This window comes from Dendrobates tinctorius, unplaced genomic scaffold (assembly GCF_039654945.1).
Source record: "Dendrobates tinctorius isolate UK_male_01 unplaced genomic scaffold, ASM3965494v1 ptg000154l, whole genome shotgun sequence".
In the NCBI taxonomy this organism is placed as follows: Eukaryota; Metazoa; Chordata; class Amphibia; order Anura; family Dendrobatidae; genus Dendrobates; species Dendrobates tinctorius.
In genome coordinates this window covers 18,218,962-18,233,549 of record NW_027361821.1, presented here as the reverse complement: position 1 = coordinate 18,233,549, position 14,588 = coordinate 18,218,962, and the positions used below count along the sequence as shown (strand labels likewise).

General features: G+C 40.6%; 1 protein-coding gene across 2 annotated transcripts in view; it reads left to right on the top strand.

Moving 5' to 3' along the window:
* The window catches only part of COL4A6 (collagen type IV alpha 6 chain), a 447,495-nt gene that overhangs the window by 164,083 nt on the left and 268,824 nt on the right, over positions 1–14,588 (top strand). For both annotated transcript variants that reach the window (XM_073547638.1, XM_073547637.1), the window contains exon 4: positions 13,680–13,763. In XM_073547638.1, the coding sequence (XP_073403739.1) occupies positions 13,680–13,763 (84 nt within the window). The remainder of the gene's footprint in view (positions 1–13,679; positions 13,764–14,588) is intronic.

Here is a 14,588-nt window from a genome sequence, read left to right as displayed (position 1 = left end):
TTTTTCGTTAGGATTAGGGTTGGGGCTATTTTTAGGGTTGGGGTTAGAGCTAGGGTTAAGGTTGGGTTTATAGCTAGAGTTAGGGTTATGGTTGGTTATAGTTGGGGTTATAGCTTGGGTTAGGGTTGGGCTAGGGTTGGGGTTGGGGATAGAGTTAGGGTTGTGCTAGGGTTAGGGTTGGGGCTAGGGTTGTGTTGGTTAGGGATTTGTTGGGGTTAGGGTTGTGGTGTTAGGGCTGTGGTTAGGGTTATGGTTAGGGTTGGGAATAGGGTTAGGGGTGTGTTGGGGTTAGGGCTGTGTTAGGGTTGGATTTAGAATTTGGGGTTTTCAACTGTTTAGGTACATCAGGACGTCTCCAAACACGACATGGCACCCACTATTGATTCCAGACAATTCTGCATTCAAAAAGTCAAACCGTGCTCTCTCCCTTCTGAGTCCTGCCATACGCCCAAACAGTGGTTTTCCCCCACATACATGGTATCAGCGTACTCAGGAGAAACTGCACAACAATATTATGTGGTCCATTTTCTCCTTTTACCCTTGTGAACATAAAAAAGTTTGGTTCCAAAGTAAATTTTTTGTGATAAAAGTAAAATGTAAATTTTTTGCATCCACATTGCTTTATTTCTCGTGAAGCACCTGAACAGTTAATAAACTTTTTGAATGTGGTGTTGTGTACCTTGAGGGGTGCAGTTTTTAGAATGGTGTCACTTTTGGGTACTTTCTGTCATATTGACACCCCCAAACTCACTTCAAATGTGAGGTGGTCCCTAAAAAGATGGTTTTGTAAATTTTGTTGTAAAAATGAGAAATTGCTGGTTAACCCTTATAGTGTCCTAACCAAAAAAATTATGCTTCCAAAATTGTTCTGATGTAAAATAGACATGTGAGAAATGTTATTTATTAACTATTTTGTGCGATGTGACTCTGTTTTGTGCAAAAAACGCAAATTTGGCAAAAATTTTGAAAATTTCGCAATTTTCCAACTTTGAATTTTCATACCCTTAAATCACAGAGATATGTCACATAAAATCCTTAATAAGTAACATTTCCCAGATATTTACTTTACATCAGCACAATTTTAGAACCCCAATTTTTTTTTTGTTAAGAAGTTATAAGAGTTAAAAGTTAAACAGTGATTTCTCATTTTTACAACACCATTTTTTTAAGGACCACATCACATTTGAAGTCACTTTGAGGGGTCTATATGATAGAAAATACCCAAAACTGACACGATTCTAAAAACTTCACCCCTGATGGTGCTCAAAACCACATTCAAGAAGTTGATTAACCCTTTAAGTGCTTTACAGGAATTTTTGGAATGTTTTAAAAAGACATGAACATTTAACTTTTTTCACAAAAAATTTACTTCAAATCCAATTTTTTTTATTTTACCAAGGGTAACAGGAGAAATTGGACCCCAAAATTGTTGTACAATTTCTCCTGAGTACATGGATACCCCATATATGCAGGTAAACCACTGTTTGGATGCATGGCAGAGCTCGGAAGGGAAGGAGCGCCGTTTGACTTTTCAATGCAAAATTGGCTGGAATTGAGATCGGACGCCATGTTGCATTTGGAGAACCCCTGATGTGCCTAAACAGTTGAAACCCCCCACTAGTGACACTATTTTGGAAAGTAGACCCCCTAAGGAGCATTTCTAGATATGTGGTGAGCACTTTGAACCCCCAAGTGTTTCACAGAAGTTTATAACGTAGAGCCGTAAAAATAAAAAATCATATTTTTTCACAAAAATGATCTTCTCACCCCCAATTTTTTATTTTCCCAAGGGTAACAGGAGAAACTAGACCCCAAAAGTTGTTGTGCAATTTTTCCTGAGTATGCTGATACCCCAGTTGTGAGGGTAAACCACTCTTTGGGTGCATGGCAGAGCTCGTAAGGGAAGGAGCACTGTTTTACTTTTTCTTAGCAAAATTGTCTGGAATTAAGATCTGACGCCATGTTGCATTTGCAGAGCCCCTGATGTGCCTAAACAGTGGAAAGCCCCCAATTCTAACTCCAACCCTAACCCCAACACACCCCTAACCCTAATCCCAACCCTAACCACAAACCTAAACCTAACACACCCCTAACTTTAATCCCTAACCATAATCCCAACCGTAATCCAAACCCTAACCCTAACTTTAGCCCCAACCCTAACTTTAGCCCCAACCCTAATCCTAATTTTAGCCCAGCTCTAACCCTAATGGGAAAATGAAAATAAATACTTTTTTTTATTTTATTATTTTTTCCCTAACTAAGGGGGTGATAAAGGGGGGGGTTTGATTTACTATTTTTTTTTTCATTTTAATCACTGTGATAGGTCTATCATAGTGATCAAAATGAACCAATAGGAAAAAATCTCCTATTATTGCTGGGTGCCGGCCGGCAGATATCGGTGGGCTCACTGCGCATGCGCCTGCAATTTTCCCCCCGGAAGAAGAAGCCGGCAGCCCAAGGAACTTCAGGGGGGCCTGCATGGACAACAGAGGTACCGAGGGAATGATCGGGGTCCCTATTTCTCTCTCCTCTGATTTGCGATCACATCAGAGGAGAGAGAAATTTAATGGAAAATCTTAATTTTCTTTGCAGTCGCCGTTATACTGTTAATAACAGTGATCACAACTTCGGGGTCGGTAAAAACGGACCCGAATAATGTTCTCTGGGGTCTTTGCTACCCCTGGCAGCCGAGACCCTTGACACAAAACACACTGCTAAAACACCCAAGAATGACTAAGAGGAAAACATTGGACTATTCTGAAGTGGCCTTCTATAAGCTCTGACCTATATCCTATCGAGCATCTTAGGAAAGAGCTGAAACATGCCATCTGGAAAAGGCAACCTTCAAACACGAGACAACTAGAGCAGTTTGCTCTTGAGGAGTGGGCCAAAATACCTGTCGAGAGGTACAGAAATCTTATTGACAGTTACAGGAATATTAAGTTAAGGGTGCTATCATTTCTGCCCAGGCCTATTTCATGAGTTTTATTTTTTATAAACTGTGAAAGCATGGTTGAAAAGAAATGTCTGACTTTCATTTGTTCATTTTCATAGATTTTTGATTTATTACAGTATTACTTTTTGTCAGATTCAAGTTACTTCTGTGACCATTGTGGGGTTTTCTGTCATTAAGCGAGAGGGGTACCAACAATTTTGACCATGTGTGTAAGTGAGTAAAAGAAATAGTCCCGCGTAAATGTCTTACAAACAGGTTTATGACTCAGTTGTAGTAATAGCGGTATTAAAAATTAGAAGACACTTGTACATGTTGTTTGTCATGCAAAAGAAATGTTGGTGTATTTGCCAATTGCAATAAGTAAATAGAGGTGTATCTAGTGCTTGGAGTTGATGGCAGGACAGCCAAGGAATGAGTCTGTACCTCAACTGGTGAGTATTCGTCCATATCAATACATAAACGTTTGTTGTTGTCTTTCATTTTCTATGAATCACTACAATGGACTTGACCTTGCTGTAAATGTGAATATATACTATTCGTGCTTGGGTGAACATAGCTCTATGTATGTGATGTCTTTAACTTGAGTCATCCACTGAACCTGTAGTTTGCCCCTCATAGAGAAATAACTGTGTATTGTAAGTAAAGTCTCTCAATAACGTGTTGGCTTCGCTAAGCAGTTCTGCTTGTTCCTGGGCAATTTTCTGAACATCTGCAAGAGTTCAAAGTTTGTGGAAGAGAACGTTTTTTGGCTTGGCCTCAGTTAAAACTATAAATATTTACTACTTTCTTTTTTCTTCCTCCACCTTAAGAAAAATGAAGTCAAAAGTTTTCCATCTTCAAAGGACATAGTCATTCAGTGGTGGTGCTTTTTCTACCTACACTTTATTGGGATCTTTGGTAATAGTGATGCCAGAACATGTTTAGATGATGTTTCAGGATATCTCACTGTTTAAAATGGGTGGGGGATAATGGCTCCTGTTTTCTAATTCAAAGTGATTTAAACAAACAATTGAAATTAAAGGGAATCTGTCAACATGAGTTACCCTTAATACAGCAATATGAGAACTTTATCAGGCTTCTAATAATAGTTTCCATTATGCCTTTATGTCACCTAAGGCAGTGTTCACATGTTGAGTAATGATCGGTTAAAATGAATCCAGCAGCAATCCAATGGCAGAAAAGTTGTCCAGACACAAGTTTTTAGTCAATTTTTAAAAAACTGTTGGATCTGTGGGGTTTTTTTTAACATTGAAGTCTATGGAAAATGATACTTTTATTAGCCATCCATTTATTTAGAAACAGGCTAAAAGTTTTGTCTACATAACTTTTTTTACCAATGGATCACTGCTGGATTCGTTATAATGGATCATTACTGGATATGTGAACATCGCCTAAGTATTAGTGCTTTGGGTGTAAAAATAATATTTAATTCCAGTGCTTGTGTACCAGGACTAATCTGGGAGGACAGTCACTCATCTCTGCATCTTGCTTGTATCATACCCACATTTGCATGATTGACAAGCCAGCATGCGCAGGAAGAAAAGTTAGGAGGGAAAAAATCCCTCTTTTCCACCACTCTGATCATGCTGGTTTGTTAACCATGCCACTGTAGGCATAATGCAAACAAGAAGCAGCGTTGTGTGATTTTGTTCACGGACTGGTACCCATACACAAGTGCTGGGATAACACGGGTCATCCAGGACTTTGCTTATTTTTTTTAGCTATGGGGCTGCTCTGCCCAGCGCTGATGTCTGCCAACTCATGAACCTCTCCTGCCATCAATTTTGTGGCTTTCGTTGATGTCACATCAACAGCAGCTTCTTCTTTTCCGCTCTGGTCTGCTGACGGGGCATCTGTGCCAATGCCAAGTTGATTAACAATCGGCTCCCTGCTGCCAAAGATTGTGTGCCCACGTTGCGTTTTTTAAGTGTTTTGCCGCTTTTTTTCCACAGCGGAAATGCTTAAAAAACGCATCCCATACAATCCTATGGGATTCCGCAGTTGCTGTGCCAATGCTGCGGATTTTTCCGCTGCGGAATTGCTTAGCGGAAAAATCCGCAGCATGTCCATTAATTTTGCGGAATCGCGGCGGTTCCGCCGCCATAGGATTGCATTGAAACGCTCACTTTGAGCATGTGGCTATGCCCTCCATGCGTAAAGTGAGCACTTCATGTGCGGATGGTACCCAGGGTCTGGAGGAGAGGAGACTCTCCTCCATGCCTTGGGAACCATATTCCTGTAAAAAAATAAAATTAAAATAAAAAATAGGGATATACTTACCCTCTGAATGCCCCCGGAGCTCTCCCGCCTCTCAACCACACTGCCAGCATCTTTCGTTCCCAGGGATGCATTGCGCGAATCACCCCAGATGACGTCACGGTGACCGCTTCGTCATCTGAGGTGATTCTCGCAGTGCATCCCTGGGAATGGAGCTTGCTGGCAGCGTAGCGGAGGGCCAGGGGCCGACAGAAGGTGACATTATCCCTATTTATTTATTTATTTATTTTTACATTCTCTCTTTTACTATTGATATTGCTTAGGCAGCATCAGTAGTAAAATGTTGGACACACCTGTCAAGCGCTATGCTTGACAAGTGTGACCAACCTGTCAATCACCTTTCCAAGCGATGCTTCAAATCACTTGGAGAGCGCTAGCATTCTGCAAGCTAAAAACGCTTGCAAAACGCTTGTGTTTTGCAGGAAAACGCATGCGAATTTCGCATGCGTTTTACCCGCAGCAGGGAGTTGCGGAAATGCTGCGGAAAATTCCACAGCATTTCTGCAACGTGGGCACTTAGCCTAACTGCGGGAAGCTGGCTGTCATTCAGAATAACATCAACATTGACGCCCCATCAACAGAGCAACCCGGAAGAAGAAAAGCTGCTCTGTTGATGTGAGGTCAAATGAATTGGCAGAATCTCCTGCTGGAGTGGTCCGTGACTACTGTGAGCTGGCAGAGATCGGTGCCTGGCAGAATAGGCAAGTAATTAGCAACCGCCTGCCTGTATGTTCTTAGCCTCATAGCAAAAGATAAGAAAAACCCTGGATAACCCATTTAAACCTTAATGTTTACATACTCTGCACTAACACTTAGATGAAATAAAGGCATGATTGAAAATGTTAGCAGCACTCCAATTACATTATGAGGGTAAGGGTACCGTTACACCTAGCGATGCACCAGCGATCCCGACCAGCGATATGACGCGGTCAGGATCGCTGGTGCATCGCTAGGTGGTCGCTAGTGAGCTGCCACACAGGCAGATCTCACCAGCGACATCGCAGGGGTCGGCGATCGCTACGTACCTGTCAGACGCGGCGATCCTGACGTCCTCCCGCCCGGCTCCACGCGTCGCTCGTCATCACAGCAGGAAGCACCGCAGGAAGTGGCCGACGAGAAATGATCCAGGAGCTTCTCACACGATCAGCGATAACCATTGGGGGAGCCGGTCGGAGGTAAGTATCACATGTAGCGATATCGCTAGCAATATCGCTGCAACGTCACAAAATCTGTGACTTTACAGCGATATTGCTAGCGATATCGCAGTGTGTAACGGGGGCTTAAATCCCCTTGACAGGTTCCCTTTAAACTAGAGATAGTGCCTGCAGCCATCTACCAGGTACGACAATGGAGAAAAGCTGAGCAACCTACCTACTGAGTGTTCATGACATATTGTGTAGTGGATACAGTTAGATCCATATATATTTGGACAGAGACAACATTTTTCTAATTTTGGTTCTAGACATTACCACAATGAATTTTAAACAAAACAATTCAGATGCAGTTGAAGTTCAGACTTTCAGCTTTCATTTGAGGGTATCAATATTAAAATTGGATGAAGGGTTTAGGAGTTTCAGCTCCTTAACATGTGCCACCCTGTTTCTAAGGGACCAAATGTAATTGGACAATTGACTCCAAGGCTATTTCATGGACAGGTGTGGGCAATCCCTTCGTTATGTCATTCTCAATTAAGCAGATAAAAGGCCTGGAGTTGATTTGAGGTGTGATGCTTGCATTTGGAAGGTTTTGCTGTGAAGGAAACATGCGGTCAAAGGAGCTCTCCATGCAGGTGAAACAAGCCATTCTTAAGCTGCAAAAACAGAAAAAACCCATCTGAGAAATTGCTGCAACATTAGGAGTGGCAAAATCTACAGTTTGGTACATCCTGAGAAAGAATGAAAGCACTGGTGAACTCATCAATGCAAAAAGACCTGGGCGCCTACGGAAGACAACAGTGGTGGATGATCGCAGAATAATATCTATGGTGAAGAGAAACCCCTTCACAACAGCCAACCAAGTGAACAACACTCTCCAGGAGGTAGGCGTATCAATATCCAAATCTACCATAAAGAGAAAACTGCATGAAAGTAAATACAGAGGGTTCACTGCACGGTGCAAGCCACTCATAAGCATCAAGAATCAAAAGGCTAGACTGGACTTTGCTTAAAAACATCTAAAAAAAAAAAGCCAGCACAGTTCTGGAAGAACATTCTTTGGACAGATGAAACCAAGATCAACCTCTATCAGAATGATGGAAAGAGAAAAGTATGGCGAAGGCGTGGTACAGCTCATGACCCAAAGCATACCACATCGTCTGTAAAACACGGCGGAGGCAGTGTGATGGCTTGGGCATGCATGGCTGCCAGTGGCACTGGGTCACTAATGATTATTGATGATGTGACACAGGACAGAAGCAGCCGAATGAATTCTGAGGTATTGAGAGCCATACTGTGTGCTCAGATCCAGCCAAATGCAGCCAAACTGATTGGTCGTCGTTTCATACTACAGATGGACAATGACCCAAAACATAAAGCCAAAGCAACCCAGGAGTTTATTAATCAAAGAAGTGGAATATTCTTGAATGGCCAAGTCAGTCACCTGATCTCAACCCAATTGAGCATGCATTTCACTTGTTAAAGACTAAACTTCAGACAGAAAGGCCCACAAACAAACAGCAACTGAAAACCACCACAGTGAAGGCCTGGCAGAGCATCAAAAAGGAGGAAACACAGCGTCTGGTGATGTCCATGAGTTCAAGACTTCAGGCAGTCATTGCCAACAAAGGGTTTTCAACCAAGTACTAGAAATGAACATTTTATTTACCATTATTTAATATGTCCAATTACTTTTGGACCCTTTAAAAACAGGGTGGCACATGTTAAGGAGCTGAAACTCCTAAACCCTTCATTCAATTTTAATGTGGATACCCTCAAATGAAAGCTGAAAGTCTGACCTTCAACTGCATCTGAATTGTTTTGTTTAAAATTCATTGTGGTAATGTCTAGAACCAAAATTAGAAAAATGTTGTCTCTGTCCAAATATATATGGACCTAACTGCATATTCCTTTGATCTGTCATGAGACTGACTGAAAACTGAATATCTTCATTCTATTGATAGAAATGTATTTTTCAAAAATGTTAAATATACCCATTTTCATAAAATTATACATTGGGAAAAAATGGAAACTAAAGTAAATTTCCTAACAATGAAATAAAACTCAGTGCATATTACTTTTAATGATAACATCATGTAAAATTTAGTATTGGGTTAATGGGTGATATAGGTAAACTGTAATCCTTTCAGTTGGAGGACATTCTGCAGCATTGAAACACAATCATGTTGAAACCTGCAAGAAACGACTGATGGATATATACCTATATACAGTGGCATTCCTATACATACATTGGTTTGATCTCCAGACATGACATGCAAATATTTCACTCCAATGCAAATATTTAGCAGTGAATATTTTCAGAATACTCAACTCATTAATTTTTCTTTTCTATGTTAAGAATTCCTTAAGAATTGCAGAATCGAACTTGGGATGTGTTTTCATTATCTTTCAAGACTGTGCTTTTTCACAATTTCTTGAAGATATGCAGTTTCTGACAAGTTTTCCTGCCTCTTGCCATACATAAATTGAGCACATTTATCAAAGTCTTATACATTGTTTGTCAGCTCAACTGGTGCAGTTACTGGATATGGATGATGCACAGGATGATTGGAATCAGTGTATAGTGGAGTACACCCGCTAATCAAGAACTTAGCTGTTTTGGAATAAGTCTTCCACCATGTGTTACTGTTATGATCTGCTACAAAATATTTTAATATTGTGAGGAAAGAGGGAGACACAAGCGCAATATAGGGTCTTATCCCACAAATAAAGTAAGCGGTTTGACAAAAAACTGCTCACCTGGTAGTAGATATTCAAAGCATGTATAGATAAGGGCTGCTGCAGATCCACAAGTCGGTCACCGACTATCTGAAATAGAGCTCTGCAAAGGAATACGTTGACTTCGTCCGCGCTGCCCAAATGATGAAATTCCAGAAGGTTAATAAGGTTTGACAGTGGTTTATTCTACGCGTTTCAAGGTTTTTTGCAACCTCTTCTTCAGGAATATCCTGAAGAAGAGGTTGCAAAAAACCTTGAAACGCGTAGAATAAACCACTGTCAAACCTTATTAACCTTCTGGAATTTCATCATTTGGGCAGCGCGGACAAAATCCACGTATTCCTTTGCAGAGCTCTGTTACAAAATATTTTAAAGAATAGAAGTGTTGCACGCTGTTCCTGCTGCAACATTTTAAGCTGCAACACTAAACTGAGCCTTTAAGGCTATATTAAGTTAGGGTCCCACTGAGAGGTTCGCTATGACATTGTAGTGGGCTTCATACAGTCTGATCAGAATATTAAACCAAGAACTTTATGTTCAGTTTTGTTAATTCTTGCCTACAGTTTATCATACACCAAGATAGATATACAGTATATATATATATATAAATATATATATATATATATATATTTGTAACACATTCAACTGGAATGATTAAATATTGTTTACGGGACAAAATCGTAAATTCTAATCTGATACTTCAGCCTAGCCCCTAGCTCATTACCTGCACCTTCACCCTATGATTTTTTTTGGATGTGTGGTCCATGTCTTATAGATGCAAGAAATACTGTTTGATGCATCGGATCAATATGACCTGTGACCGTAGTGCAGATGACTGAGGCTTCTCCATGGTCATATCACTTGAGAGTTGAGTTGATTGATAGAAAAAACTGGTGATGCAACACGTAATACTGTGATCTTCAAAATGTGCTTGTCAGTCTTTTGGATTTTTCATATGAACAAAGTAGCTTCAAATCTTACCTGACAAATTATGTTTTTGGCAGTCAGTGGTCTGCTTTGGCTAAACTGAGGTAGGCAAAAATGGATAAATTCCCCTTTTAAGATGTGGTAAAACTAATTGACAATATATTGGGTAAGAAATTGCTTTTGTCGCCGTCAGTACTACTGCTGGGAGACAGACCAATCAATGCCAATACTGGGACCTGCCGTCTCATTGACTTTATTGCTATGGCAACGAGAAACCACATAGCTAGCAGATGGAAGACTAGTACGCTATCAATAATGCAGGTGAAGAGAAGGGTTAATTTGATAATGTTATACGAGAAAATAGAAGCCATCAGATCTGATTCACTCGACGCTTTTCGAAATATTTGGGACCATTAGATTCAGGCTTATGGGGATGATGACCTTTCCAGGATGATATCTTTATCTGCATAGCGGGCTGACATGGTAGTTGTCTCTTACAATTATAGTCTCTAAAGCAAACTCTCTAGTACCTCATGTCTATTTACTGTATACTATTGACACTCATTACATACTCCCCTCTCTCCCTCCCCACCTCGTTATGACTAGATTAGTCGCGTTATAATTGTTCTCCTACAAATTTCTAAAAATTAAGATTACAAAGTCAAGGATAACGTATGACATATTGTGTCTTCTCTTATATATTTCCCCCTGCCAGGGGATCCTTGTACTCTAATATGAATGTATTTCATGTTTTATGATGTTTCCTTTTCAATAAAACTGTTGAAACCAAATTCCCCTTTTAAGCTTACTTCTGTCTCATATTTGTTTGCAACTTAATGGCACTGTCCATGAATATTTTGGTTTTGCTGCATAGACATATGAATGATGAAAATAATCACTCTGTCGCCTTGGTCTTGGCTACAGCAGTCACATGCAGTGTACTCGAGATTTCACGTCTGTGGCCTGAAAACCAAGATTGAAATCATGGGTGATGTCATAGTAGATGGCGCAAGCTGCTGATCCCAGTGATTGACAACAGCTGTCACCACTGCTGCTAGTCAGCAAAGACTGCATCAATGGCATAGAGGCATTGCTAGACCCCGGAAGGGTGATTATTGTTGTTTTTTTAAACATCCACAGACTTATGCAGAAATAAAAATGAATCTCAGACACCGCCTTTAATATTCTTCTGATGGCACTGTTTCATTTATTTGGAGGACACCTAGTCAGCCGCCAATTGTCAGCGCCCAACGATAAGACCTAAAGAGAAAAATAAGAGAAGCCGAGTAGTATCCCATTACAACTGTACTTAGACATCTCCTATATGATACCTGCATCACTGATCTTCTAGTGTTATGTGTTACTGATGAATATAGGTATTATATTGCTCTGTATTGTAACTTTATATAGAATATTTATTTTATAATGAACTCTATATTATTTCCCTTAAGGAAAAAAAAATTAAAGAATGTATGCAATACATCATCCTGGGTCTATTTAGAAGCCATACCTGCCTGAAGGCAAAGCCAAGCAAGTCATGACAGGACAAAGGAGCTTCCATTCTTTCCATGTCAGACCACTGCAGCTTGATCTTCTTAGTAATAGAAATTACGGTACTATACAATACGTGGTCTCTACTTTACTTTACGATGTAAAAATTCACACTAAGTGAATGATGGTAGTCTATGCCATAGTCTCATTCTGCAGAATAATAATAAGCATGGATTTTAGGACATAACACTCATCCCAATATTTCTGTACAATCCTACCATTACATCACATATGAAAGGGGGAGGAAAATAATAATATAATAATAATCTTTAATTTTATATAGCACTAACATTTCGCAGCTCTTTACAGTTTGCACACATTATCATCACTGTCCCCGATGGGGCTCACAATGCTCACAAGTGCGGGCAAACAGAGTGTCCACGTGCCGCCCCAACGCGCGTTTTGGAACACCTTTGTCACATATGAAATAATTTATCTTCTTCATCAATACTCCACCTAATGAATCTTCCTTAATTGCCTACGTAAATGTATTGTTTTTCTAACATGAGGTAGCAAGGTGTTCATTAAAGGAATGTTTCCTGCTTTTACTAAGCTCTTTATTAAACAACGCATTAACAGTAAAACCTTTACTATCGTCTCACCCCGCTTCTTGTGTCTCAGATCACCTTCACTGAGCCAGTGCTATAGATCTGATATCAGTCCCTTTCTCACTTTTTTTTTTTTTAAGTTCAAAAATACTTTTTTTTCAATTTAGTAAATAGTCTTTTAACGTTTTTCCTTAATTGAAACGTTTTCCACTTTTGTGACTTTGTTTTGTTCTACCCACTATTTAAATCATAGATCAGTCCCATTTTAAAGTGCGGCTGCAATAAATGGAAATAATAAATTACTTTCAACTTTTGATCTATTTCTTACATAATCCTAATTAGGATTACTGACTTATCATAGCTGCCCCTTAGGGCCCCGTCACACATAGCGACTCACCAGCGATCCCAGCAACGATATCAACTTGTTAGGATCGCTGGTGAGTCTCTACATGATCGCTGGTGAGCTGTCAAACAGCTTCACCAGCGATCAGCACCAGCGACGGCAAGCGCGCGGCGTCGCTGTGTACTTTAGTGACTAGCGCGCTGATGCAGGGAGCTGGTAACTAAGGTACACATTGGGTTTCTAAGGGGCGTGCGTCACTTAGAAACCCGATGTGTACCTTGGTTACCAGCTCCCTGAATCAGCGTGCTGGTAACTATGGTACACAGAGGGTTTCTAAGCACAGCGTGCTGCTTAGATACCCTGCGTTTACCTTAGTTAACAGCTGATCACTGGTCTCCCGCCTGTCACACGCAGCGATGCGTGCTGGCCAGCGGGAGACCAGCGACAAAAAAAATGTCCAGGGCTTTCCAACAACGATCAGCGATACCGGCAGGGGGGCCGGTCACTGATCGCTGTCACACATAGCGATCTCGCTGGTGAGATCGCTTTTGCGTCACAAAAATTGTGACTTAGCAGCGATCTCGCTAGCGAGATCGTTGTGTGTGACGGGGGCTTTAGAGATGCCATAGATTAGGGACAGAGATGCATCCTCTTTTTATTTGTACCTGTTAAGTGTTGATTGAAGTCTTTGATATGGGTTGGTTGTGCATTTTTCGATGTTTTGGTATCCAACATTTTTTCATTTACCATATTGGGTGATTGTACTATCTATCATTTATTTTCCATACCCAGTATATCAACCACCTGTTTAAATGCATGGGACAATCAGTATATACTTTGTCCTTCTTTAGTTTACTACAACTTGACACTGTACGCACTTCATCCAGCTGTACAAAAAAAGTTTTATCAACTGCATTCTAAGATTAGCAGATGGACTATACCAAGAGGTCATCCATTTATATATACGGTATAGAGAAGTAAACATTCCACAAAGGATCTTCTTGGGAGGCGGCATTCTATATATCCTTATGTCATATGTTACCAAACACTTGTCAGAGGTGATTACAGCTCAGGACGTCAATGTCAGAATGAAGAGAAACAGTTATTAATGTGACTGGTGATCTATTTATGCAAGGTTTGTGGGAGCCATAAATGATCTCATATTTATGTTTTCCTTTTCACAGGGAGGAAAGAAGACCTATCAGGGGCCATGTGCAGGACGAGATTGCAGCGGGGGCTGCAAATGCTTTCCAGAGAAAGGAGCTCGAGTAAGTTTTTTTCCTTTTACATTGGATGGAAACGTTTGCAGCTAACTCTTATCTCTTAAATTTTTTTTTTCACAAAGTACATCTGGAGAAACAAGAATCTAGTAACATCATGCATCTGTGCAAGAGACGGAGAACATCTGTGGGACCATGTGGTCCCCTGACCTAATTGGGGGCCTGTAAGACATTGGCTCTTTTACCCTCATGCAGCTGAACATTTGGTCCTGCAGGTTTTCCATCAGATCTGATTGCCAGTGTTGTTTGAGCTGTAGGGTCCACAAGATTTTAGAAATGTTGTGTAATTTCACTGTGAATCTACAGATATACTCATTTGTCTAGAACATTCCATTCCAATATTGTGTGTAATCTGTATAATGCAGAGGAATGGGCAAATGATAATTATGTTTACGTTGTTACATACCAACATGACAGTATGATTACAAAATTTATTTATCCATCTAGATCATGGTATGCCATATTACTTCAGAGGTGGGGAAAACAACATTGTTAGGTTGCTGCCATACACTCAACGGTGTTCAGTGAAAACACATTATCACCTATCCACAGAAGAGGTGATGCCTTAATAATTGGTGCTTGTCCCACTGCTGGGACTCGGCTTGATTGCCAGATCGACAAAGTTTTATCCTTAATGGGGAACGTTTATCTCTGTTATAAAATGGAGGAGGTGGGATGACTGAGCACCGTTCCATTCATTGTCCATGGAGCTGCTGGAAAAAGCTGTGCTCAATGCTTGGCAGTCCCATAGGGAAAGAATGGAGCAGCAGGCGAACGTGCACATGGTCGCTTCATTCTAACGGGGATAAAGGT